The sequence below is a fragment of the Nilaparvata lugens genome, chromosome 12 (genome assembly GCF_014356525.2).
Source record: "Nilaparvata lugens isolate BPH chromosome 12, ASM1435652v1, whole genome shotgun sequence".
NCBI lineage: Eukaryota > Metazoa > Arthropoda > Insecta > Hemiptera > Delphacidae > Nilaparvata > Nilaparvata lugens.
Genome location: NC_052515.1, coordinates 4,451,440 through 4,479,045, shown reverse-complemented (window position 1 = coordinate 4,479,045; position 27,606 = coordinate 4,451,440). Strand labels below are relative to the sequence as shown.

General features: G+C 36.6%; 1 protein-coding gene across 1 annotated transcript in view; it reads right to left on the bottom strand.

Annotated features, from left to right (window-relative positions):
- LOC111055278 (neurogenic protein mastermind) overlaps positions 1-27,606 on the bottom strand; it is a 48,469-nt gene that overhangs the window by 6,827 nt on the left and 14,036 nt on the right. Inside the window, exons 2-9 of the mRNA XM_039438732.1 lie at positions 17,325-17,627; positions 14,832-15,029; positions 12,171-12,524; positions 9,405-9,659; positions 8,130-8,483; positions 5,524-5,779; positions 3,826-4,039; positions 1,083-1,639 (exon numbers count right to left, since the gene is read on the bottom strand). Coding sequence (XP_039294666.1) covers positions 1,083-1,639; positions 3,826-4,039; positions 5,524-5,779; positions 8,130-8,483; positions 9,405-9,659; positions 12,171-12,524; positions 14,832-15,029; positions 17,325-17,627 — 2,491 coding nt within the window. The remainder of the gene's footprint in view (positions 1-1,082; positions 1,640-3,825; positions 4,040-5,523; positions 5,780-8,129; positions 8,484-9,404; positions 9,660-12,170; positions 12,525-14,831; positions 15,030-17,324; positions 17,628-27,606) is intronic.

The window sequence follows — 27,606 nt, the reverse complement described above, 5'->3', positions numbered from 1 at the left end:
GAACACGTTCAATTTTGTAGAATAATTCAATTCAATTCAAATTTATATATTTCCTCTTCAATGACACAAACATTTTTGAATAATCGTAATAGAAATACAGAGAAAGAATATTCTTCACATGGGCTATGTAGTAAAATTTATCATTTACGGTCATTAAAAAATGTTTTTGATATTAATAAGCCTATAATTACACAATATTGAATAAGTCAAGTCGAGAGATTTAAAATACAGGTGGATTTGAGTCATGGTTGTGTAAGTAGAGCCTTTAGCTTGTAAAATGGACCATGATAAGAATCATTATTATGTATTTTAAGAATTTGTGATTTATATAATTGAATATATGTTGTGAATAATATTGTAAACGAATGAAAATGCAAATAAATAATTTGAATTTGAATCAAGGTCAACTAGTCTTAATAGAGAACTCGAATAAAATTATAATCATTTAACGTTATAGAGTCTGCAAATATATGTCACATATCACACCAATATTGAATGTTTAAGGAAAAAGTTGATCTATATAAGCATTAAAATAATAAACCTTATTACGGACCACTTCATTATAGACTCCAAGATTAGTAGAAAAACTAAACTAGAAATAAAAACCTGGAGATACAGTAACTTTTCTTCCATATCGACGTATGAATCTCGAGATTTCTGCTCAAACTACTGTTTGCAAGGCCAATTCTTTTAGATACATTTATTGAAAGTGGACTCGCTTACAATTTTTGCACATTTTTTCCTACTTCCTTCTCCAATACTTCCCTTTTCTTCTCCTCTTCACCCTTCATTCCTTACTTTTAACTTTTACCCTCTACCTGCCTATTACATGGGAAACCATTGTTGACTAGGTATTTTTCTCCTTTCTTTCTTTTCAGCACACTCCACCATGAAGCCTGTTTTTGTATTTTATTAGACATTTATTTTTGATTTCTTTTATGTATATTGAGTTGATTCAAATAATATTATAACCATCCAACTTCATAGAAAAACAGTAAATTTAAAAATATAGGTATTTCAATTTAAATTCCACCATTTTATAAAATTAAGGTGAACAAGGATGATGAAAATAGATGCCTCACCTGCAGACATAGTAGCACCAGCCTGAAACCCACTGCCCGTACTGTTGGGCACATAACCTCCAAACTGTCCCGCCCCACCGCCTCCGAAATGCGCCGTCAAATGCTGCTGCTGCATTACAACATGTTGCTGGGTCCTATTGGGGCCGGGGGCGGCGCCAAACTGCTGCCCCCCAACATGTTGCTGCGTCTTGTTGCCAGGGGCAAACTGCTGCCCCCCAAGATGTTGCTGTGTCTTGTTTCCGGGGGCAAACTGCTGCCCCCCAACATGTTGCTGCGACTTGTTGGGGCCGGGGGCGGCGGATCCGAACTGCCCCCCAGCATGTTGCTGCATCTTGTTGCCGGGGCCAAACTGCTGCCCCCCAACATGTTGCTGCTGTGTCATGTTTAGGTTTAGTGACATGTGGGGCGGCATGCTGTGCTGCATGGCTAGCTGCTGCCCCCGGGGGAGGCCGGAGGCGACAGAGTGGGGCGGCAACACCTGTTCCTGTGCAGCCGACAACTGGAGACCGCCCCCGCTGAAGCTCACGCCCTGTGCTTGGTGGAATGTTTGTTGCGGCCTACAAACAAACAAAATCATTTTTTACTATATTTCAGTTGAAAATAGGAACACACTAGAACAGGTCAAATATTTCAATTACCTTGGCAACGTCACAAATGATACAGACAAATATGTGTACAATAAATACGTTCAGAAATTTGTGACATTATTCACAGAAAACTCAAAAATAAGACAAGGCAGTACACTAGAATAACATTTTTCAACACTATCACTAGTAGTTCTGTGAACAGTAGACCTCACGCAGTTTTCTCACCCACAAGTATCTGGTGTTACCTGTTCACCGGCTTCTCCAGACATCTGCGTAATGCATGCAATGAATAATCCACTTGTCAGCTGATTGATTATGAATAATATTCAATAGCCTGATTTAGACCCGCCGCAAAATAGACCCACGCTAATCCACGAAAAGCAACCCACGCCGTGGGATGTTTTGTAAACCATTGCTATAGAATTATTCATAATCAATCAGCTGACAAGTGGATTATTCATTGCAAGATTACTGTTGAGAAATCTCTGTACTTAGCATTTTTACTTGGTTATTTAGATGTTTCTCTTTACCGCTATTATCATCATTACACAGATGTCTGCAGAAGCTTAGCAATGGTTTACAAAACATCCCACGGCGTGGGTTGCTTTTCGTGGATTAGCGTGGGTCTATTTTGCGGCAGGCCTAATCCTATCTTCAGAATAGATAATATCGGAGTATGAAGGAAATTCCTTTTCCTTCCATAATACCCTTAAAATACAAAATTTCAACAATACCTTTCACAATACCCTTAAAATTCAAAATTTCAAGAAACCTTGTCTATACATTGACGTGCAGTTAAGAAAGAAATAATTCTGCCAAATCTCATAGAGTTCTATCAACGCGTTTGGCCGTAAATGCGTTACATACATACAGACAGACGACAGAAATACCAAGATAAAACATAGACCTCATTAAGTTCGGTCGACTATTCAAATTTACTCAGGTCAGAATTCGATTCATACAAGAAAAGTAGATAGCAAGATTCTATCTGCAGAAATGAGGCTAATTGACCGAACGTAGTGAGGTCTCTGTTTCAACTCGATTGCTTTTGTCTGTAACGCAATTAATTAATTAACGCAATTAATTGTCTTATCGCGTGTGTAACGCGATTACGGCCAAACGCGTTGATAGAATTCGATGAGATTTGGCAGGATTATTCCTTTTTCAACTGCGCGTCGATGTATACACAAGGGTTTTAAAATTTTGCATTTTAAGGATAATATGAAAGGAAAGGAATTCCTCCATACTCTGATATCACTATATATCATCTACTTTGAAGATAAGATAAAATATCGGGGATCGAGCTCTGGAGTACAAAAGCATAAGAAAATTATAACGAAAGAAGAAATTATAATAACATTCATACAGAAATATTCTATTTAATCACAGTAAATTGTGATTAATTACCAGAGGAATGGAAAAATTTCCCTCACTAAGGCCCGGTTGCACAAAAGCCGGTTAGATTTTAATCCTGTTAACTTCACGTGAACCAAATCAGAGAAGACCATTTCGAAAAGATGGATCTACTGGAATTAATCAGGATTTAAAATACCCGGATTTTTTTGCAACCGGCACTAAGTACCTGATTGAATGATTACAGAAGTTCAACTGCTGAGTCATAATTTTGACACAGTCCCCACACCATGAAATCGCTCACTCACTTCCATCACCAACAGACGACGAAATAATTATCAGCTGTTTTTCCAAGGATGAATAATAATTATCCTTTTAATGTCCTTCAGCGAATTTTCCCAGGGATGAGACCTAGTGCAATCGAATCTTTATATTATAAACCTACTATGTTCTGAATTTCGTGAAAATCGTTGGAAGCCGTTTCCGAGATCCGGTGAAATACAAACATATAAACATATGAACATATAAACAGAAGTTACTCGTTTAATAGTACAGGATAAGACTATAGATTATTCACAATCAATCAGCTGACAAATGGATAACACAGATGTCTGGAGACTTGACAATGGAGAGCGACACAAAAATGCACCGTTTTAATGCTTTGCATGCGCTTTGTATTCAATCGTGAACTGAGTTTGTTAACATTCCAAACAGGTGACATCAGATACTTGTGGATGAGAAAACTGCGTGAGGTGTACTGTTCACAGAACTACTAGTAAAAAATAAAATGCAAATTTCATTACCTTGGTTGTTGCTGCTGCTGCTGTTGTTGTTGATGTTGTGCCATCATGATCTGATGTTGTCGCCACTCAGCTGGCGAGTCAATCAGCTGAGCCAGCTGTTGTGCCCTGTTCAGCTGTTGCGACTGCTGCTGCGATTGGTAGACCTGCTGTTGCTGGCTCATGTGGAACCCTGGACCCACTGAGGTCGGCATCTGCTGCGGCCGCATCATTGGACCTATATCACAAACAAGAAATACAAAACATTTCACAATAGCTCGATTGAAAAAAGCTAGCAATATTTCTAAATCTAAGTCATTTTTAAGCAAATGATAGGATTTGTGACAGCTGTATAATTTTATCTGCATAGCTGGAGCTAATGTCACGTTGCTAGTCACTATAGTGAGGTCCACGTTATAATGACAGTATTTTATCAACTTTGGTTTTGCTATCCTTGTCTATAATTTGACAAGGGCGGTGGTACTATCATAGAGAAACGATAACATAAGTAGATATCCCATGGTATAGGGCGTTTATGTCGCAACTTCTACTGTCATCCCAAGCCGATAGTTCACGTAGTTCTTTCCTATGCAGCTGTGTGACGCTGGTAGTCTCTCAAATTGTGCCGTTCAAACACTATCACCCCAACAAAACAGTACAATAATCGACAGTAATCGGCTTGAGATAACAGTAAAAGTTGCGACATGAATTCCCTACACCATGGGATATCTACTTACGCTATTGTTCCTCTATGGTACATCATTTTCTAGGTCCACAACGATGACAATTATGTTTTTGACAGTGTAGAAATATAATTAATTAATGCAGAGAATCGGCATCACTATTCTTCTATCTCCATCCACTGCCATTATAAGGTGGACCACACTATAGATTCTATAGTGAGGTCCACGTTATAATGGCAGTGAAGAAAGATAGGAGAAAAACGTTGCCAAGTCTCTCCATTTTGTCACTGAGTGTACTCAAGCAAGTGTCACACAGCTGTTACTCAATTCATCCCATTAAATTTGATCTAATAATAATTATTATTTCCTTGATAAAATAATCAATTTAATCATAGAGAAACAATAGCGTAAGTAGATATCCCATGGTATAGGGCGTTTATGTCGCAACTTTTACTGTTATCTCAAGCCGATTATTGTCGATTTTTAATGTTTTGGCCGGGTGAGAGTGTATGAACGGCACAATATGAGAGAACACCAGCGTCACACAGCATCACGGAAAAGATCTACGTTGACTATGGGCTTGAGATAACAGTAAAAGTTAAAAACATCGAACATCTAGAAAATGTATCTTTTCATCAACGTTGTAGACAGTTGCAGCCAGACCTGATAACAGCGCTCACACTCACATTCCGGGACGACACGTCACGGTACGATAGGACAGAAAGCTCTATGTTTATTTAGGATTTTTTCTAGACATTTTAAATTGATAAATTATTTAATAATTTTTGAGAAAACATAACAACAGGTCAATTGTACTTACTGAGCGCGAGGTCTACTGTTCACAGAGCTACTAGTATATACTAGTTTACGTTATTACAAACTCTATTATTAAAATCAAACTATTATCGTTATTATCAAACTCTAGTAAACTACAGACAATCTCTAGTAAATTAAATTCGTACAGCTTTTGTTTGTTGTTGGGGAGGAGTCCCTTACGAGAAGGTCCCACCTCGCCTGAATATCAAATATTAAAACTGACCTGAAGGAGGCATAGGCTGCTGACTCATACGCCGCTGCTGCAACAAAGGTGCGGACGCAAACCGCATCTGCGGCATGCCATGGTGCGGTTGCGTTTGCGACAGATGCGGTTGCGACTGCGGCAGATGCGGCTGCGGTTGGGACAGATGCGGATGAGGTTGCGGTTGGGGCGGCCGATGCCCCGCCATGCCATTCGATAGCATCGAGTGCATCTGTGACTGGTAGTCGGGAGGTGGGGGTCGTACTTGTGGTTGTTGCTACAACAAAAATATAACAAATTATTGAATTGAATTGAGAATGAAGTGTACAAGTACCTTTCAACATGTAACTTTTAATTTTTGGTAACACTGAATAACTTATTAATTATTAATATGAATTGTAGTTTGTTTCTAACTAAGACTAAGTCAAAATGTTATTGTAGTAGTATGTTTCACATGGTTTGAATATTTTCATAAATTATATGATTTATATTATCATATGCTTAATTTTATACCATAATTTCTCTTTTATTTCACAAGTGTTATATTATTATTATTTTGACGTGCTTATACAAAGATAGACTGGATATAAAGCGCCAAACCAGAGAAGCTAAGGGTATGTTCATCAGTAAAAGGCAGCTTCTTTCCTCAAATAGTCTATCCTTGGAAATAAGAAAGAGACTAATAAAGAGTTGCATTTGTAGTATAGCTCTCTATGAGTCTGAAACGTGGACTATTGGTAAGGCTGAGGAAAAGACTTCAAGGGCCAGTTTCCGAGCTCGGGATTTGGCTAAGTCCTAGACTTTAAACAGCTGGAGTCAGAAAATTAGCTTTTCAAAACGGGGCGTAGTCGCAGTTCTTATAACAGTAATTGCAGTTTTTATTTTCTCATTTCTATAATTGGAAACGTTTTTCCTTGACGAAATTAATCATTTCTAAATAATTCAAAATGGCTGGAATTTTAGAGTACTCTCTCTTTATTTTATTTTGTGTTTAATTTTCTAGTTTTTTGAAATTTAATTCAAACGTGACTATAACAATGACTGCGACTACGCCCCATTTTGGAAAGCTAATTTTCTGACTCCAGCTGTTAAAAGTCTAGGACTCAGCCAAATCCCGAGCTCGGAAACCGGCCCTAAATGCTTTTGAAGTGTGGTGTTGGAGGCGAATGCTCAAAATTTCAATTCAATTCAATTTATTAATGTTAACAAAAAATTAATATACAATTCATACTTACAAACATAAAATACAAATTCTTTATAAAATAATGAATGTTTACATAAATATCATATTCTGAATAATATTGTTGCATCCCTCTTAAGCAAAGCTTGTGATGAGGGATGTGTATCTCTAGAATGTTGGATAGCATAAGATACTATATACATCGTAATATTAATAACTATTAGATTTTATAATTTTACTTTACAATATCAAGAAAAAAAGAAAAAAGAAAATTCCATTCTCTTACGCTATTTTCATACAAATGTTGCTCTTGTAATCAGTATAGGCTAATTGAGATTCAACTATATGTTCTACATCAAAGATAAAGATCACCAATATTTAAAAATAAAACAACAAATTCTCTTCTGCTCTGTTATACTAAGTAAGATATGTATTTTAAGAATAGAATTGAGATTTACAAACAGATTTGAGAAATAAATCAAAATTAGTCTTCATTTTGTCTCCCTAATAAGTAGTGTCGAAGATACTGTCTAAAAGTTTGAAAGTTAAAGAATAATAACAAATTGGTATACATTGGGATGCTCCAGAAACTTCAAGCAACAGACGGTTTAAAAGTCTAGGACCATAATACGCTGCATGAGCACTGGCTCAAAAAATAAAATGGACTGACAGAGTTACGAATGAGGGAGGTATTCCAGAGGGCGGTGGAGAAGAGATCTCTTCTGAATTTTCTCAGGGACAGACGACATTCTTGGATTGGACACATGATAAGACACGACGCATTCACGTCAAGTATTCTAGAAGGTAGAGTTGATGGACAAAGGGGTCGTGGCAGACCCCGGCTACAGTATCTAAGACAAATGACGAAGGATCTGGGTGCTATAAACTACATACAATGGAAGAGAGTAGCAATGGACAGATTTAGATGGAAGGCTGCCAACCAATCAAATGATTGAGCTGTAAGAAGATACAATGTAAAGTTGTTCTGGCAATAAAGAATCTTGAAATCTCAAAGTACATCACAATAGTGTCACACAAAATACAATGATAAATCAGATAACACGCATAAAGCTTTTGATGTCTGCATTTTTGATACACCAACCCCAACAGCCATTAGTCGTTTATACACCGATATCTCGCCGACACGACAGGACAGGACAGAATTTACTCTGATGGACAGTATTAGAGGAGACTGTGGTTTATTACTGCGCGAGGTCTACTGTTCACAGAACTACTAGTTTAGGAAAGTTTCATTTCGTCAAGGAAAAACGTTTTGAAATATAGAAATGAGGAAATTTATTGATTGATTGAGAAGATTTATTTTGCTGCAACTACGCCCCCGTTTAGGAAAGCCAATTTCTGACTCCAGCTGTTTAAAGTCTAGAACTTGGCTATATCCCGAGCTCGGAAACCGGCCCTATTAGATCTGAGTTGGCTTCGGACATACCTGCGTCATCATAGGCTGCGCCCTGAGCAGATTGGCGGTCGGCCTCAGTCGCATCGTCTGCTGCGTGAAGTTGATCGTCTGCGACTGCGACACGGCCGCACCCGTCGAACCACAGAACGAACTCGACGAACTAGAATTAGGAGGGGGAGGAACAGAGGAGGAGGACGAGGACGAGTGAGGAGGAGGAGGAGCAGGCTGAGGAGGGTGGGAAGTAGGGTTTGAGGGTGAGGGGGAGCCTGGACTGGGGTGGGAATGGTGGGGGTGTTGGGAGAAGAAGAGCCCCTGGTGGGCAGCCACCGAAACACTGGATGCCTGCTGTTTCACGTCGGTTGACATGTTTTGCGCCATTGAAACCTGCGACAAACGACAAAATAAATGGTTAAAAAGTGAATTTATAGTTTAGTTTAGTTTAATCTTCGTCATACAGAGTTGTGCAGAGGAAACGCATGTTTTTCGAACAGCCAGTACTCGTCAACGGGAGAGGGTATTCGTTGCCCTGGAACGAATGTTGGCAGACGACCCATACTATGCCATTTCAGCTGCTATGAGCGTTGGAACATAGAACATCGTGTGTTCGCTGTTTCGCAGTTTTTTTAGAAACAATGAATCTGAAGTCACAGTGCAACGCTTTTTCGTCAATATTTTAGAGTTGAGGGTCGAGGTGCAATGCCCGATCGAAATACTTCACTCCGATGGGTTGCAGCGTTTAGGAGTACTAGTTCTGTGATGAGAAAGAAACCACCTGGTCTTTCCCGTTCAGTTTGTACTCCTGAAAATGTAGACCGAGTCAGTGTCGTCGAGTCTGACGCGGTCTACACTTTCCGAGGAACGGGGAAGACCAGGTGGTTTCTGCAGTTGGAAATTATCTATATAAATAAAATCAATTAATAATTTGATTAATACGTGTAATAGCATCTGCTATTCAAAACAAATAAGCAAGAAGCACCTGGATGCAAAATGCCGAATCACGTCTCCTCAGGTGTGCATCCAGCTGAAGTTTGTCATAAGATGCATTAAACTATTTGGCGGTACAAAGTTCACCGGGCCAACTAGTTTAAATATAAAATTCGGTCATGAGAGAAATAGTACACCTATTATGGACATCCAGTCCTTATAATAACCCAGATATGTCATACTATAAAGAGATTGTAATATGTTTTGGATATTATAATTGGCAATAAATGAAATTGAATTGAAGATAACTCTTATCTAAATTAACAAAATTATTGATATATAATTTAGTTACAATCCCAAAACAAGAGCAAACCTACACACCTGTATGGGTTGTCCCTGATTGGTAATATGCAGCTGTTGTGCCTGACTGATTTGCAGGGTAGTTGCGCCCCCCTGCTGCTGCTGGGGCGTGGGAGGGGTGGGGCCTGAAGACGGACGTGGAGGCGGGGCCCCGCCCCCTGCACCCCCTTGTTGACCGCCCCTTGGACTGCCTCCGTACGGCGAGTAGCCGCCCATCGGCCGGCCAGGGGTGGGCGGGGTTGGAGGTATGCTGCCTCCCGGGCTGCCGTACATAACCTACAAAACAGACAAACAAGGTAAAGTGTTTAGTATGATATCGAAAAGGTTTTGTTGCATATCGATAAGGTATCGAAATATGCGATATCTTAAAAATGCGAGTGAGTGAGGAAGAAAAGAGAAAGCAGCAGAGTAGAAAAGTAAAGTGGATAATAATTGAAAATTACATAAAAAACATGAGAAGTTTTCATACTAAGATAGGAGGAAATTTATCTAGGTAAAATCTACTATTACTCAAGTTTCATTGTTCTAAACTATCTATGACCCTCCCTCTATTGTATTATATAATTAAGTTTAATTTTTCATGATATACTTTCATGATAAGTTTCATTCCACATGGATGCAAATAAAAACTTTAGTTTGCTAATGTGATAATGCTTTAGTATAATGTTTATGGCTCAATATGTACAATATTAATTTCTATAATATTATTTATAATTGATTAATACTGATGCGGAACTGTAAAATAATTGTTTATTTCTTGAGTTCGATTTAATTTTATATTGTCAATTTTTGTAAATGTTACCATAGGCGACAGCCTTGTAACAATTATCAATAAATATCCTATCTTATGTATGAACTACAATATTATCAGTTACTACCAGTATTTCAACTTTTCGTTATTCATGTTTATTATATATAACTATCAAAACATTTCAAATAATATTGACATATCGTCGTTTAAAATCCAAAACCGAACCTCCTTAACGTTTCCTTTTACCTTTAAAACCTAATTGAACAGAAGCTTTTAGGTTATATTCATACACTGGACAAATTGAAACTCGCAGTTCTGATGCACTCACGAAATATACAATCGATTTAATCAAGATTATTGTATCATATCATGTATGTAATATTTGAAGACGTATAATAATATATTATGAATTGTGAAGAAATAGATCAATTTTCGAATTTAGTCCTATTACAGGCTTGGACACAATGTGTCCGAACAAGTCACGGGGCAGTGTTAAGGTGCGTACAGATATAAGCGCCGCGAACATGAGCAATTCACTTTTAATCAGCTGATGCCAAGCTTTTTATATCGGTATCTTACCGTTTCTGTAAAAATACAGATATAGTCAGCTGATTAAAAGTGAATTGCTTTTATATTTTCATTCTATACCTCAGCTGTGCTTCTAGAATTAAGTTTGTTTTTTCGGTTCTTTTCCAAAATTATTTCTTTAATATACGAATCTTCTCTATTCAAGTGATAATAATGTGAAATATCTGTTCTATTTTTTGTTTTGAAGCATCTAAATTTGAAAATTTACTTTGTGAACATATTAGTGATCTGAAAATTTTGCGAAGTGAAGAGCTACAAGACTTAACTTATTTCGGACTATGTGTAACCATATCTAAATTGGGGAGAGGAATAGCACAAGGTTACCTTATTTTTCCTCTCCCTATGATGTATACTTATTATACCAATCAATAAAGAATATAGAATAAAGAATTGCTCATGTTCGCGGCGCGTATATCTGTACGCACCTTTATAATCAATTATTGAGCTCGATAAAATACACAAAGACTAACTTGGGGACACCCTCGATTTTAGTGTCCCACTCGGGACACCAGTCCGAACACCACGGATACCACAGGTGTCTCACTTGTGCCCAGTCAGTGTCCTAATGTGATGCCTATAGTGAGGTCCACGTTATAATGGCAGTGGAGAAAGATAAGAGATCAACGTTGCCGAACCTCTGTCTTGTCAATGTCTTCTATAGACGGTAGCTGATACAGGTTTATTGATGTTATATTAACTGCTCATTCTCATTTAAAATAATCAATTATATTTTATTAAGCAAGAAATTATATTTTCAATGAATTCTCAAAATTAAGATGAAATATTTTAATTGATTGTTAATTCTACATTGTTAAAAGATGATCTGGCAACAGAGCAAAGCGAGAAAGAGATAGCGAGGGTCGCCGCCAACCTGTCTCCCCGACAACTAGTCTCCTCGCTATTTTCATCACAGGCGTCAGTAAATCCCCTGGCAAAATATACCTTTGCCGTCAACTAGTCTCCCCGACAGTAAATCCCCTACTAGAATGAAGAACCTTGCACGCTAGCGGGACCGTAGACAACTAAGCTCCTCGGACGCTGACGACAACTAGTCTGCCCGTCAGTAAAGCTCCTCTCTCAGGAGCTCAAGTGACGCCGTCAGTAAATCCCCTCGAAATTGGTTTTAAAAGGAGCTTTACTGTCGGGGAGCTTAGTTGGCGCGTTCCCGCGCTATCCGCTTTGTTGAATGATAGACAAGGATAGCAATACCATTGCCAATCAAACACTGCCATTATAACGTGGACCTCACTACAGTCCACATGTTGGCCCAGTCACTTGCCTAGCTTGGTAACCCAACGTATGAAGGCCAGCGCTGACAAACCATCCATCCACACACTGTCGTCATTGGGCCAACATGTGGATCCGCATTTGTCTTTAATTGGCTTCAATCCAGTAAAATTAATGAATAAATTGAAAGAGAAATACCAGAAGGCATCTATTTCACTCACCTCCTGCTTGATAGTGGGTGGCTGCGGTACCGGCGCCCCACCAGGGGGCTGGGGCTTGCCCCTTGGGGGTGGAGCCGAGGCCCCAAAACCCATGCCCATCTGAGCCTTGTGCTGATGATGCTCTGCCATCTGCTTCAGGGTGTGAGCTGCCGGACTCAGTTCGGTTGGTAGACCTGCTCCTCCACCTGCCCCTCCCCCCACTCCATAGGAGGAGGAGTTGCGGACTGAGGAGGCGAGCTCGTCCAGGGGTGAGGAGGGGATGTGAGGCTTGATGTCCACCCCCACCCCGCCGTCATAGTCGGCGAAGTCCTTCATGAACTCTGACGGGTAGTCTGAGATCTCGTTGATCAGGTCCTGAAATTTCAAATTTAATAAATCATTCTTTTTCAAAAAAAAAACTTGAAGAATTAATAGAATCATACATGGATATCAGAATACATTATTCATTTTCAAAGAAGCAATAACAATTATTGTTGAATACAGTACGACACGAATGGGAGAATACATTAACGAATTAACTTTGAAATACTAATACATTCGTCTTTTGGATGTCAATACGTTGAGCACAAAATATGTATTAAACCGATGAAATGACTAGGAATGTTATGAATACATAATATTTATTCGTCTTTTGGATGTCAATAAGTTGAGCACATAATAAGTATTAAAACCTTTGAAAATAATTGGACTGTTTTAGACAGCTGGGACGAACGGTCCAACATGTCCCGAACACGGGAGTGGTAGAACCCGAGGCGGTCTGTGGTTTACAAAGCTAGCATCTAAACTTTTCAACTACAAACAACTCCAGTAACAAATTGAATTCATTGAACTATGACATATTTTTCTGTTTCTGCAAAGTAAATTAAAAATTTAAGTTATATGAAATTAGGCCTTGAAGCATCCATGTTTCTTAGGTAACTTTCGACTACACAATAACAAAAACGTTGCTAGCACTAACGTTGAGGTTTTTTATTATTTTACGAAGACGACTTTCTAGAAGTAATTTAAGCGTAGATGATGATGATGGGATGAATGATAATACAATGAAGGCAGAGTTATGAATGAATGAAAATTATAGGTTATGCTATCCACTTGAATTGATTTGAGTCCACTTTTCAGTCCAGAAATAAACTAGAAATTTTGAATTTGATTTGATTAAAAACCGAATATAATAGAATGATTACATTCAATAAACTCTCAGAACTTGGAAATATTGAGTTATTAATGTTTCGTTGCTACATTGACTGGCAACTGTTTTTACTCATTTTCCTATTTGTAGATTGGATTCAAGAGTCAAGTTAAATCCTGAAGTCAAACATGATCAACATCAACTAAACTTGAAGAAGGATTGCTAAAGTGGATTCAAGTTTCTGGTCTTGTAAACTTGACTTCAAGTTTCCAAAATACATTCATGTAATACAAAACTTAAAGTAAAGTAGGCCTAAACTTGACCACTATAAACGCTCCTTTAGTGACTGTGGCTTCGACGTAGATGTAGGTCAGCAGGCGGAAAACTGCTGTTCACTTAAACAGAGAAGATTCATTTGTTCGTCTCACAGTCATATCGGATATGTGAGACGGATATTTTAGTGGCCAGCCTTATATTAAAATATAACAATTTATAGAAACAAATCATATATTTATTACAGTGTTTGAGTGATCCGTGGTCTAGTGGATAGAGTGCTTGCGTAGCAACCTAGAGATCCCGGGTTCAAACCCGCTCATTACCAAAAGTTTTTTAGCCAGATCACTCCCGTGTTATCGGATGGGCACGTTAAACTGTCGGTCCCGGATGAAGTATGACAGTCGTAAGGCCCATTGACGGCTTAAATTATATATTCAGGCGGTGGGACCTTCCCGCAAGGGACTCCTCACAAACAAAAGCCATACGAATTTACTTTTTTACTTTTTATTACAGTGTTATTACAATAGTAGGTGTAATGAGCTTGGTGTAAAATAGTAGTTTTTTTTGGCGTTAGGTGGGCCGTCCACTAGAACCGTTTTCGTCCGAACTAGCATCGGCCGAAAACTACCGAACGATACCCCAACAAAGAAAGGAATCGTCCATTGCAACAGGTTCATACGGCCGTGCACGGCCGTCTCCGGCCGATCATTTTTTCGATCCGAATTGAATGGGATTTTCCGGCTCTATCCGGCCGAACTAACTAGTCGAGCTGAGACAACAAAGTGTTCCTAACATAAAACTGTTTCACAGTCTTGTTTGTTTTTGTTTTTTGAAGTTTCAACTATTGACAATGAAAAGTTGATAAGTTTGGTTCAAGAGCATGTTCCATTGTGGGATATGCCAGTCAAAAGATATCATCGTCGTGTTGTTCAAAGGAATCTGTGAACAAAGATTGCTTAATAATGAATAACTAATTTAGTGGATATTTGTTTATTCAATTTTCAAAATCTCAATATATAAAATCATTGTTTATGAAAAATGTTGGTGGCTATGATAGTGGTTAATTCAATAATTGGCAACTAGACTGACGTAAATGGTTCCAATGGACGACCATATTCGGCCGAATCAACGGCCGGCAGATTCGTCCGATCCAACGGCCGAACGGATCGGTTGAATACGGTTCCAGGGGACGGTTACCCTTAGGCTGTGAACCTCTTGAGTTTTATTATTATTTTCATGTAATGTGATCAACCAACCTTGAAGGTATCAGAGGTGATGATAGCATCGGAGGTGTCGTCTCCAATGAGGTCGCTGAAGGATGTGAACGTGTGTCCATTGGCGGCGGCATCTTTCTCCAAGGCGGCCGCACACTGGTCAAGGTCCACGAACTCGGGATACTCGTCCAGCTCCTGTTTACACGACACCACCATCGGTGATCCTTGCTGGTGGCCACTCTGAACAATAAACATGCAATCATCAATTAGATGTTCAACAATTAATGAGATAATATTTGGACAATTTGAGACATAATTAGGAAATTGAAGAAGTTTTGGGCAATAGCCTGTTTTTTTTCTTTTCCGACTATTGTATTGTCTGCTTTATTCAATAAATAAATATTCAACAATGAATTAATGAGATTGTGTTCACACGACACTACCATAAGTGGTCCTTGCCCGCCACTCTGTACAATAAACATAAAATAATAATAATAGCTTATAATAATGTGAAATATTTCTTCTATGTTTAGTTTAGAAGCATCTAAATTTGAAAATCTACTTTGTGAAAATACTCGAGGACTGAAAATTTTGTGAATTGAAGAACTACAAGACTCAACCTATTTCGGACTATGTGTAACCTTATCTAAATACGGGAGAGGCACAAGGTTACTTTATTTTTCTTCACCCTATTATTTTGATAATGTACTTATCGTATAAATGAATAAAGAAAGAATAGTAAATGAGATTGTGTTTACAAGTTACCACCAATAAGAAAATTTCAGATACAGTATTTTAAATTATTATATAATTTGCCAGTAGATCCAAAATTTTATTATTATTACAAGCTTCAGTTCCCTAATTTTTATGTATGTATTTTAGTTGAGTGCAGCAGCATATATTTATTTTTTGTATTTTGTTTTTGGCAAATAAATAATTCATCAATTCGAAATTGACAATTCCAGATATCTAGATGATTTCTGGTTGGTTCTATTTCAAAAAACGAGACCAGATTGATCTGTTAATTGATACTGAAGATTTCTAATGAATGTAGATTCAGATGAACATTTTCAGATAGATGATTTCTGATTTCAGATACATTTTTTTATTGTCAATACTATAGCTTTCTAGTCTGGAGACTAATGAGCTAATTTCTTCTACCTTAATATACTACTTGAAAATTTTAACAGCGAATGTCTCATTAGAAATTTTTACTGATATTGTTTATTAAGATACATTGATGAGTTTAGATTGATTCTAATTCAGATGAATGGTTTGTGATTTATGATTTCAGATACCTAGATGACGATCTCAGATTCATGTGTTGATTGAGACTAAGAATTCAGATTGATGACTGAAAGCTTATGTCGCCTACCCACTGATGTTGACTATGATGTTTCAGATACCGTAGATGATTTATATCAATTCAGATTGATACCTACTAATTCAGATGCATGACTCTAGACAGACGCTCTTCATGTCGGTTTCAGACTGTCGTTGCCCAGATTGACGCTAATTTCAGATATACGACATCAAATGGACGATTTCACACTGATGACTCAAAATCGACATTTTCAGATGGATGTTTTCCGACTAATGTTGCCTACCTGCTGATGTTAGCTATGATCATAGAGAAAATATAGCACAAAAAGATATCCCATGGTATGAGGCGTTCAAGTTACAAATTTAACTACCAGCGCAGTCGCGCTGTTGTAAAAAGTACAACAGTGTCAGTTTTTTTGCTGCACATAACTATTGAATGGGCTGGTGTCAGCGAATGAGTCACCTATGCATTCAAAACTTTCTCCACATCACTCCACTGAGTTGCAGTATCAACCGAGCAATGGTTCAGTCTTTAGGTGCCATTTAGTCGCGACAGTGCATAAGTAGTGCATATGATAGGGAAAGAGGTTGCCAAAGAACCAATAACACAGAATTGTTGGCTTTGTTTGGTGTACCTTATTGGGCTACAAAAAGAGAATCATGCAAATGTTCATAAGCGTAAAATAATACAATGAGATGGAAATATTAATAATTATACAATTTAATTAATATGTTTTGAAAGTAAACAGAGTACATAACACATAAAAAAATAGGATGATGTTGTCAACATACGACTGCTCGTGTGATAGAGTAGGGCGCAACTTCCAGAAGGTTAAAGCTGATAACTCATTTGTTAACTCAAGCTGACTACTGTCTATTATGACTGCTTTGGCCGGGTGAGAGTGCAAGAACGGCACAGTATGAGACTACCGACTAGAACTATCGGCTTGAGTTAACAGTGAAATTTGGAACATAAACGCTCTATATCATGGGAGATATTCTTATGCTATCTTTTCTCTATGTTATCACCATAAATGATACAGTATCAACACAATATTATACAGTATCATCTCAACTTGATATACAACACCATAATTTTATACAAAACTTCCAAACTAGTAGAGTAGATTATTTGTACATTTGTAATCTGAACATCTCGTCTTCCTTCTACCTTTTGTCTTTAAGACAAAGTATAGGAAGGAACTACTGTACCTGTTGATGCTGACTATGATGATGATGCGGCGGCTCAGGCGTGGCCGCCGGCCTGCTTGAAGGCGGGTTGGCCTGTGCAGACTTGACCGAAGTGTTGAGCGCCTTCACGGTCACATTGGTCGAGATCTGCGAGCTGCTAGAACAGGTCGTGAACTCCAACTGCTGCACTATCTCCACCGAGAACTTTGTGAGGCCTTCGGCCCCCCCGGAGGCGGTCGAGGAGGCCGAGGACGTCGGAGGCGGTTGGGGTTGTTGGGGCGGTTGCGGCGGTTCGTCTGCCGGCCGTTTGGCGCTCATCAATTTCTGTCAAAAAACAAAATTTGTTAATATCATTTACAGAATTGGGGAATTGTAGTTTTTGCTACAAAATCAGAGTGAAATGAACACAATTCAAATGTACAGAATGAGGGAGGTCACTAACCACAGGACAAGTGTGTTGAAGATGTGTGAACACACATTTTAGTCATACATGGTGTGTCGTCAGCGAAAGGCTTCAATCAAAAATTTTCAAAATTTGGTTTCTGTATCTTCGATTTTTTCCTTGCTGCTCTATTTGAGGTTGAATAATTTCTGTATCATATCCATTTTCTGGTGGCTTATTTATTGTTATTGATTATTTATTCTATGTTAAAATATGCTGTCAAACAGCTGTTTTTCGTTCGAAGCCTTTCTCAACCACTTCGACAAACTTGTTTGTCGTTAGTGGCAACCCTTAAGCCTGGTTTTCACTAGTAGAGTTAGTGGTCAAGTAACTGGCGTACTAACTCTACCGAGCTAACTCTACTCTACTTACTTGGTCGAGTAACTATTTTCACTAAAATTGAGAATAGTAGGTAAAGTGTGTTGTCTAGTGAACAGAACTAACCTTGACATGTAAATACTTTTTAATAAATTAACACTTTTTAATAAATTAATACTATTTAATAAATAACAATACTTCTTGAACTTTATAGCCTACGGCACGACTCTACTCTAATTGCTCAAGACTGTTTTCATTAGCATAGTAGTGGTAGAGTAGAGTGAGAAGCGGTGGTGGGGGAAGGTAAGTGGTAGAATACTATCACACGGTGCTATCCCATTCTACTCTACTAAAAACTAGTACTCTACCACCAACTCTACTAATGAAAACCAGGCTTGTTTACGAGTTTTTTTAAAAAGGTGCTATCTAGTTTTTTCTATATTAATTGAACAATTAATGTGGCCTTATTGGAATACTTTATTAGATAAAGAGTAAATCTGTGCTCTCTCATGAACTGACATATACGTTCAGTATTTCATTCCTATGAGATATTAATGTCAGAATAATATTGAGTTATTTATATTTATTCTATGTTAAAATATGCTGTCAAACAGCTGTTTTTCGTTCGAAGCCTTTCGCTTGAATGACTTCGACAACTTTTTCTGTCGTTAGTGACCACCCTTGAGCCTGGTTTTCACTAGTAGAGTTAGTGGTCGAGTAACTGGCATACTAACTCTACCAAGCTAACTCTACTTACTTGGTCGAGTAACTGTTTTCACTACAATGAGAATAGTAGGTAAAGTGTGTTGTCTAGTGAACAGAACTAACCTTAACATGTAAATACTTTAATAACTTTTGTGTAGTTGAGAAGTTGTATTGTGGTAATTATTCATATTGAATGAAAAAGACTAAGAAATTGTCAAAAAACCACTGATTAGAAAGACCGGTTTCGGTTATTACACCATGTCAATCTTGATAAACTAAAACTAAATACAAGAGCAGCAGAATTTATACTAGTAGGCGAGTACTGCTATTGGTCGAGGGCATGAACGCCTGCCATTGGCCTAGCTAGACAGTCTCTTCCCACTCAACGGTGTGACAAAATGGCGGCTTAAGCAACAGAATCGCCATGATAATAAAATTGGTTCCAATTAAACCAAATTGGTTCTTATTCGTACTGAAAGTAAGTTTTATTATCATGGCGATTCTGTTACTTAAGTCGCCATTTTGTCACACCGTTGAGTGGGAGGAGACTGTCTAGCTAGGCCAATGGCAGGCGTTCATTCCCTCGATCAATAGCAGTACTCGCCTACTAGTATAAATTCTGCTGCTCTTGTATTTAGTTTTAGTTTATCAGAGATTGACAATGGTGTAATAACCGAAACCGGTCTTTATAATTATCAATAAATCAGTGTTTTTTTTTTGACAATTTCTTAGTCTTTTTCATGCAACTTTTTAATAAATCAACACTTGTAAACACTTTTTAATAAATTAATACTATTTAATAAATAACAATACTTCTTGAACTTGATAGCCTACGGCACGACTCTACTCTAATTACTCAAGACGTTTTCATTAGCATAGTAGTGGTAGAGTAGAGTGAGAAGCGGTGGTGGGGGGAGGTAAGTGGTAGAGTACTATCACACGGTGCTATCCCATTCTACTCTACTAAAAACTAGTACTCTACCATGAATTTTTTCATTGGGAGAGTTCACAAGATAGTTAGTACTTGCCCAGGGAACTTTACCACTAACTCTACCAATGAAAACCAGGCTTGTTTACGAGTTTTTTTAAAAAAGGTGCTATGTAGTTTTTCTATATAAACAATTCAAGTGGCCATATTGGAATACTTTATTAGATAAAGAGTAAATCTGTGCTCTCTCATGAACTGACATATACGTTTAGTATTTCATTCCTATGAGATATTAATGTCAGAATTGTAGAATATTATATATTGTGCACATATCTTGATTCAGCTATAACTCTGTATTTGTTTCGATTGTCCGTGAACAAATATGATTATTTATTTATTAGAAATCAGCATTTACACAATATTGGGGAGTACAGTGTTTAAACATTGATAAAAGTAGAATAAATTATAAATTCATTTCAATTATGCTCTGAATTATGTACATGTCGCCCAAATTTGTGATCTTGAACAATCAAACAAACATCCAACAAAATAAAATAACCCAGATGAGATTAATTTAGGTAACCCGGTTGCACCGAAGCTTGTTAAATTCTAATCATGAGTAAGAACCAATCAGAGAAAGCTTTTCCGAAGATAAGTTCAACACAAGAACCAATCTCTGATTGGTTCCCGTGGCATTTAATCATGATTAAAATTTAACAGGCCATTGTGCAAGTGGGACTAATCCTTTGAAAAATTCTTCAAAAGTTGTAAAACTTCTTATTTGTCATTCAAGTATCAAAACAACTTTTACTGATTATTTTCCCTTCTTTAAAGAAGGCAAATAAAAATGTTGCCTTCAACTTCACTATTAATTTTGCCTTCAACTTTTAAGTTTAATTTTGCCTTCACGTGAACACCTTGTGATGAGGTAAAGCAACTACTATACTGAGATTCACTCTAAACTGTCACCATTCCCCGTAAACAACGTCAATGACTCCCATTTAAACAATGCTGACACTTTAAACGTGAATCACACTCAATTAGATTCAAACAATTATTGACAGTATTAGTTAAGAATAACACAAAAGCTTCTTATTCAACGAATAGTGACAGTTTGTACGTGAATCAATAGAGAATGCGATAAGCCAGCAAACATACGATGACAGTTCCTGAAATTACAGGCAACAAACGCTATAGTGAGGTCCACGTTATAATGGCAGTGGAGAAAGATAGGAAAACAGCGTTGCCGAATCTCTGCCTTGCCCTTGCCTTCTATAGAGGATAGCTGATACCGGTATAAATGTGATGTTATAGTAAATGTTCTTTCTTGTTTGAAATAATCATATTTATTCAATATCTAACAACCATCTTTATTTTTAATTGACCGAGCGAAGTGAGGTCTAAGATTCAAGTCGACGGTTTGGCATTTCTCTTAATGTTTAAATGTTTGAATTTTTAAATGTTTATAATGTTTTTATGTTGCGCATTTACGGCGAAACGCGGTAATAGATTTTCATGAAATTTGACAGGTTTGTTCCTTTTTTAATTGCGCGTCGAGGTATATACAAGGTTTTCGGAAATTTTGCATTTCAAGGATAATATAAAAGGAAAAAGGAGCCTCCCTTCATACGCCGATATTAGAGTAAAAATCAGACTATACAATTATTCATCATAAATCAGCTGAAAAATGATTACACAGATGTGTGGAGAAGCCAGTCTATTGCTGTATTTCCATAAGGTCTATACTTTCAATCAGGTACTTGTGGATGAGAATACTGCGTGAGGTCTACTGTTCACAGAACTACTAGTATATTCAAGACTAAACTGTTATTAACGTCCTGGTAACTAGTGTATTGAAATCATATTATAATAATAATTATCATCTGTAACAAGTTATATTTTAAGCTTCAGATGGAAATTACTGAGATATTGCAATTATTATTCAAGTGCTAATGAATTAATAATTATTATTAAACGAAAATCAAAATTAAATGCTGCACTCCTGACCGGCAATTAGGAGGTACTGAGTTCGATTCCCGGACTGACAAATATTTTTTGAATAGTAGCGCTCTTCGAATTTCCATCTAGCTGTTTACCCTGTTGTCAATATTTGCAGTGGCAGGAGTATTCGGGGTGAATTACAGCATTTAATTTGGATTTTCGTTTAATAATAATTATATTTTATGCGTTAAGAAGATATATTTTCCAATGATTTAATAATACATTTTGATTATTGGGATTCAATACTTCCTTAATTAATTATATTTCACGATCTGGCAACGTTGCAGAGCTATAGAGGTCCACGTTACGTTATAATGACAGTGTTTGATTAGCAATGGTATTGCTATCATTGTCTATCATTCAACAAAGCAGATAGCACTATCTCTTTCTCGCTTTGCTCTGTTGCCAGATCGTCTTTTAACAATGTAGAATTGATAATTAATTAACAAAATATTTCATCCTAATTATGAAATTATTGAAAAATATAATTTCTTGCTTAATAAAATATAATTGATTATTTTAAACGAGGATGAACAATTGATATTACATCAATAAACCTGTATCAGCTACCGTCTATAGAAGGCATTGACAAGACAGAGGTTTGGCAACGTTTTTCTCCTATCTTTCTCCACTGCTATTACTAGTAGTTCTGTGAACAGTAGACCTCACGCAGTATTCTCATCCACAAGTACCTGATTGAAACTATAGACCTAATGGAAATACAGCAATAGAATCCACAAGTACCTGATTGAAACTATAGACCTTATGGAAATACAGCAATAGACTGGCTTCTCCACACATCTGTGTAATCACTTGTCAGCTGATTTATGATGAATAATTCTATAGTCTGATTATTACTCCAATATTGGCGTATGAAGGAGGCTCCTTTTTCCTTTTATATTATCCTTGAAATGCAAAATTTCCAAAAACCTTGTATATACGTCGAAGCGAAATTAAAAAAGGAGCATACCTGTCGAATTTCATGAAAATCTATTACCGGGTTTCACCGTAAATGCGCAACATATAAACATTCAAGCATTTAAACATTAAGAGAAATGCCAAACCGTCGACTTGAATCTTAGACCTCACTTAGCTCGGTCAATAATGTGGACCTTACTATAGAAAAGGAAAGCGCTACAGCTTTGTCGATTGATAGACAAGGATAACTACACCAATATGATACTGCCATTACAACGTAGGCCTCACTGTAGCTATGACGCAAAACACGGCAACAATTATATCAATATTATTGTCGACAATATTGAATGACGTTGAAGCTCATGCGCATACATATTGAAATGTGGAGAGCGAGTCGGATTTTAAAATGTATTAAAAGCGAACAATGGGCAGAGGACTTATGAATTTATTTGCATAATCAGCCCAAGTTGAGAAACAATATAGAGCAGAGACTCCGATTACGAAATAGCACACCGGTCATTGCAATAAACCTCTAGTGAGGTCCACGTTATAATGGCAGTACTTGATTGACATTGGTGTTGCTATCCTTGCTTATCATTCGACAAATGAGATAACGCTATCCTTATCTAGCTCCACAAAGTTGCTAGATCGTCTTCAACAATGTATGAATACAATTGATTACCAATTGTATATTTCGCACCTAGAGCAGAAAATGAGATTTTTCCGGCTCGAAATCGGTTTTCAAAGAAAAGATTGAGAGCCGGAAAAACATTTTTGCCCGTGGTGCGAACGCTATTTTTCGCCACACAGAAATATATATATATATATATAATATATATATATATAATATATATATAAGATATAAGATATATTATATGGTGTGCGAACGCTATTTTTCGCCACACAGAAATATATATAATATATATATATATATATATATATATATATGAGAATAGTTGTTTACTAAGCACTTCCGAAAGCAGAAGTGGAAGGTGATAGCTCTAGCAAATCTGAGGTAATCTGAATATCAGGAAATTGTCCAAGTATTTTTATTTTTAATTCTGATTTGTCTAAATAACCTAAACGATGATGTTCAATTATGTGGTAGGTTGAGTTTATACTTTTTTATTCTTTCAAATGACAATAAGATGATATATTATAAATGTTTTAATTATTGAATAATGAACACAATAATGAAAAGTTTTTATCAGCTGTTTTTTGATCACCTTTCTTAGTTCCATGTTAGCGGCTGGAAAGGGTACTCTTTCCGGCCTAGGCCGGAAATAAACCTGTTCTGACGTCAGACTAGAGTCGTCTGCAAACAATGTCTTTCAGATCTACGTAGGGACAGGAAAACAGCTGCTTTCTGTGCAGTGTGGCGAAAATGTTTTATCATTGAAAAATATATTATCTTGAAAAATGAATGGAAGTTGATCAGATGGAAATAACAAAGGAAGTTGATCATTTTAAACAAGGATGAATGGTTAATATTACATCAGACTCCTATCACGATATAGTAAAGAATACCATTTTATTGTCTTCTTTCAGGGCTACTTTTAATATAAATAAAAACATAAATCTGAGTACCCTTTTAAACGAATATTAATTGATAATTTAAAAGGTTACTTAGATTTATATTTATATTTTTTTAAAGACTACCAATATACTCTTCCTCTTCGGATCATACAAGAAAGATGCATCCGTTCTTTTCCAGGTTCTGAACTAGAATCCGCTGAAGAATGAAAAATATATTTCACCGGAAATATACTAATTTGATTCCAGACTTGTGATGTTTTTGCCTGATTCCCATACATTTTAGGAATGTCGAAATCTTCTTCTTCCTAATTATGTGACAGTAAAAATTGTGTTGAAAAGTTAGACTTCCTAGCGATTAAAAGTTGGCTTGATATCCGGCCGTTAATAGTTACCGAAAAAAAATGTCTTCAAGTCTTTCTCAAGTGCTCATCCGGCGAACATTTTCGATTCTTCAGTCGTGTTCAGATTATTTTGTCTCTGTTTTCCTTGTGCTATCGAGAAATACTGTCTTCTTTTGGTAGGAATTGGATAAGGTAACGATGAAATCCCGTTTGAAAGATAACTTACAATGTGTCTAAAAGTAATTGATGCATTTTTATTTTGCTGAGAGTGATGCCCACATGTGCTCTAGTCTTGTGCGTGGGTAATGAGGCGGATGATAATGAGAGATGAATGGACAGTTTTAGCTGGGTTCCGAACCACCGGGAAGCGATTTTACAACTCATGAATAGAATATATTTTTATTACAATACAATACAAATAAATTTTATTTCCATTAATATACAAATAAACAATCTAATCAATAAAATGTACATAATATTCAAAAGTACAATAAATGAAATTTACTACAAATATAAATAAATTGCATTTTTTCGGAAATTAACCCACTCAACTATGGGAAACCCATGTTCTAGAGCAGATGTATTTACATTATACAATCGGAAACGTCATGAAAGATAGAGGTAAGAGAAACAGATAACGTAGAAGGAAAAATGAAAATGAAACCAGAAAATGAACCAAACCAAAAGACCAAGGAAACGAAAGACCAAATCAAAAAAATGTATTAAACAAAAACTGATGAATACATTTGAGAATATATTATTGAGTATTTCGATAAAAGAGTATTGGATTGTGGGTATAGAAAAATTCATCAAGAAATGTAATTAACAAAAATTATGAAAGCAAAGTTTTTTCAGAAATCTGAAATCAAAGACAACCTCTGTAATATTTTTTCTTCAAACTTAGAGAACATTTGGACTAGCTACAAACCTATAGCTACATTTAGACTGTTGTATAAATTAGAATTGGAACAGTTTTGGGCTTATAAGCCTGTGGTACTTTTCTGTAAGTTGTTTAATTCTGAATGATTAAATAAATAAATTGATAAACATGAGAAAATGGGATACAAGACTATAAATTTCTTATTGAATTTGACATTTATTCTTCGAAACCTTCACATTATTGACAACATAACGTGGGAACCAATAGTAAAAATTCACACTTCTATAGTAATTACACTCGCCAAGGTAAATAGACGTCGCAAAGTAAGCAATGATACATTGCAAATAATTGCATATTGATCTGGATAAATTGCTAATGATTACATATCACAGCAAATACATTGCAAGTAATTGAACTTGTTGCGTTCAATTGCGAGTATACAATAATTACAGTGGAGTACTTGAAGTCAATAAATTTTTTTAATGTGCCAAGTCCAGTTTGCAGGGTCTCAAGTTGATCATAGTAGCCTGAGTGGATAGGTAATTATCTGGGGTCAAAAATGAAAAAGAAAATTAGAAGCTGGACAGAAAGAGGAAGAGTGTGAGAAGGGGAGGGGAATAAAGTTGGAGTGAGAAAGAAAAAGAGAGGAGAATAAAGTTAGAGTAAGAAAGGAAATTGGAGAAGAAGAGAGAAGAATACAGTAACTACTGAACATGTTTCACATGAGTTACTATTACTTCAGGATTTGTTTCACTTATACGAATGAGGAAAAGTTTCCTAAGGATCTTGAGGATTAATCAATAATCTTAGAACCAAAGATACTTTGTTACCAATATAAAGATTCTTCTTTATTGATTGATACAATAAGTACATCATCAAGAATGATAGGGAGAGAAACAATAAGGTAACCTTGTGCTATTCCTCTCCCAAATTTAGATAAGGTTACACATAGTCCGAAATAGGTTAAGTCTTGTTGACCGAGCGAAGTGAGGTCTAAGATTCAAGTCGACGGTTTGGCATTTCTCTTGTTTGAATGTTTAAATATTGATATGTTTTTATGTTGTGCATTTACGGCGAAACGCGGTAATAGATTTTCATGAAATTTGACAGGTATGTTCCTTTTTTAATTGCACGTCGACGTATCTACAAGGTTTTTGGAAATTTTGCATTTCAAGGATAATATGAAAGGAAAAAGGAGCCTCCTTTATGCGCCAATATTAGAGTGAAAATCAGACTGTAGAGTTATTCATCATAAATCAGCTGACAAGTGATTACACAGATGTGTGGAGAAGCCAGTCTATTGCTGTATTTCCATTAGGTCTATAGTTTCAATCAGGTACTTGTGGATGAGAATACTGCGTGAGGTCTACTGTTCACAGAACTACTAGTAGTTGTTCATATCACAAAATTTTTAGTCCTCAAGATGACAACAAAATTGCAATATTTTTAAAATTCACATTAATTTTTTAAATTTCATTTTGCCGGTTTCACTGATAACATATCTAACTTTCATGTGGGATAATTTTTTAAAATCCAATAAAATTATGACGACATAATCTGATTTGAAAGTATTGATGCCTTATTGTCCGGAATACATGGGGCAGACTACAATCATGTTCTCACTGTACTGGGCATGTTCACTGATATGAGGGAATCCAGCCTTAGGCAAACTATAAACAAACTAAGCAAACTAAGCAAACACACTAAGCAAACTAATGCTGAGACAGAAAGAGTGAATGAGTGAGTGAGAGATTTCCAATAATTGACCGAACGTAGTGAGGTCTATGTTTTAACTCGGATTTTCTTTTGTCTGTCTGCATGTAACGCGATTACGGCCCAAACGCGTTGATAGTGTTCGATGATAATTGGCAGAAATATTCCTTTTTCAACTGCGCGTAGATGTATACACAAGGTTTTTTTTGAAATTTTGCATTTTAAGGATGATATGAAAAGAAAAGGAATTCCTCCATACTCTGATATCACTATATATTTATATCATCTACTTTGAAGATAGAATTAATCAGACTATAGAATAATTCATAATCAATCAGCTGACAAGTGGATTATTCATTGCATGCATTACACAGAATGTCTGGCCGTGTCTATTTCTATAAGGTAGGGTTTCAATATTTTTTATGATGCGTGCCCATCAGTATCAATATTCTCACATTTGAAAAATAAATTCAATAGGTGATTGAAAATAAAATAAAAAATGATTGAATGAACTAAATAAT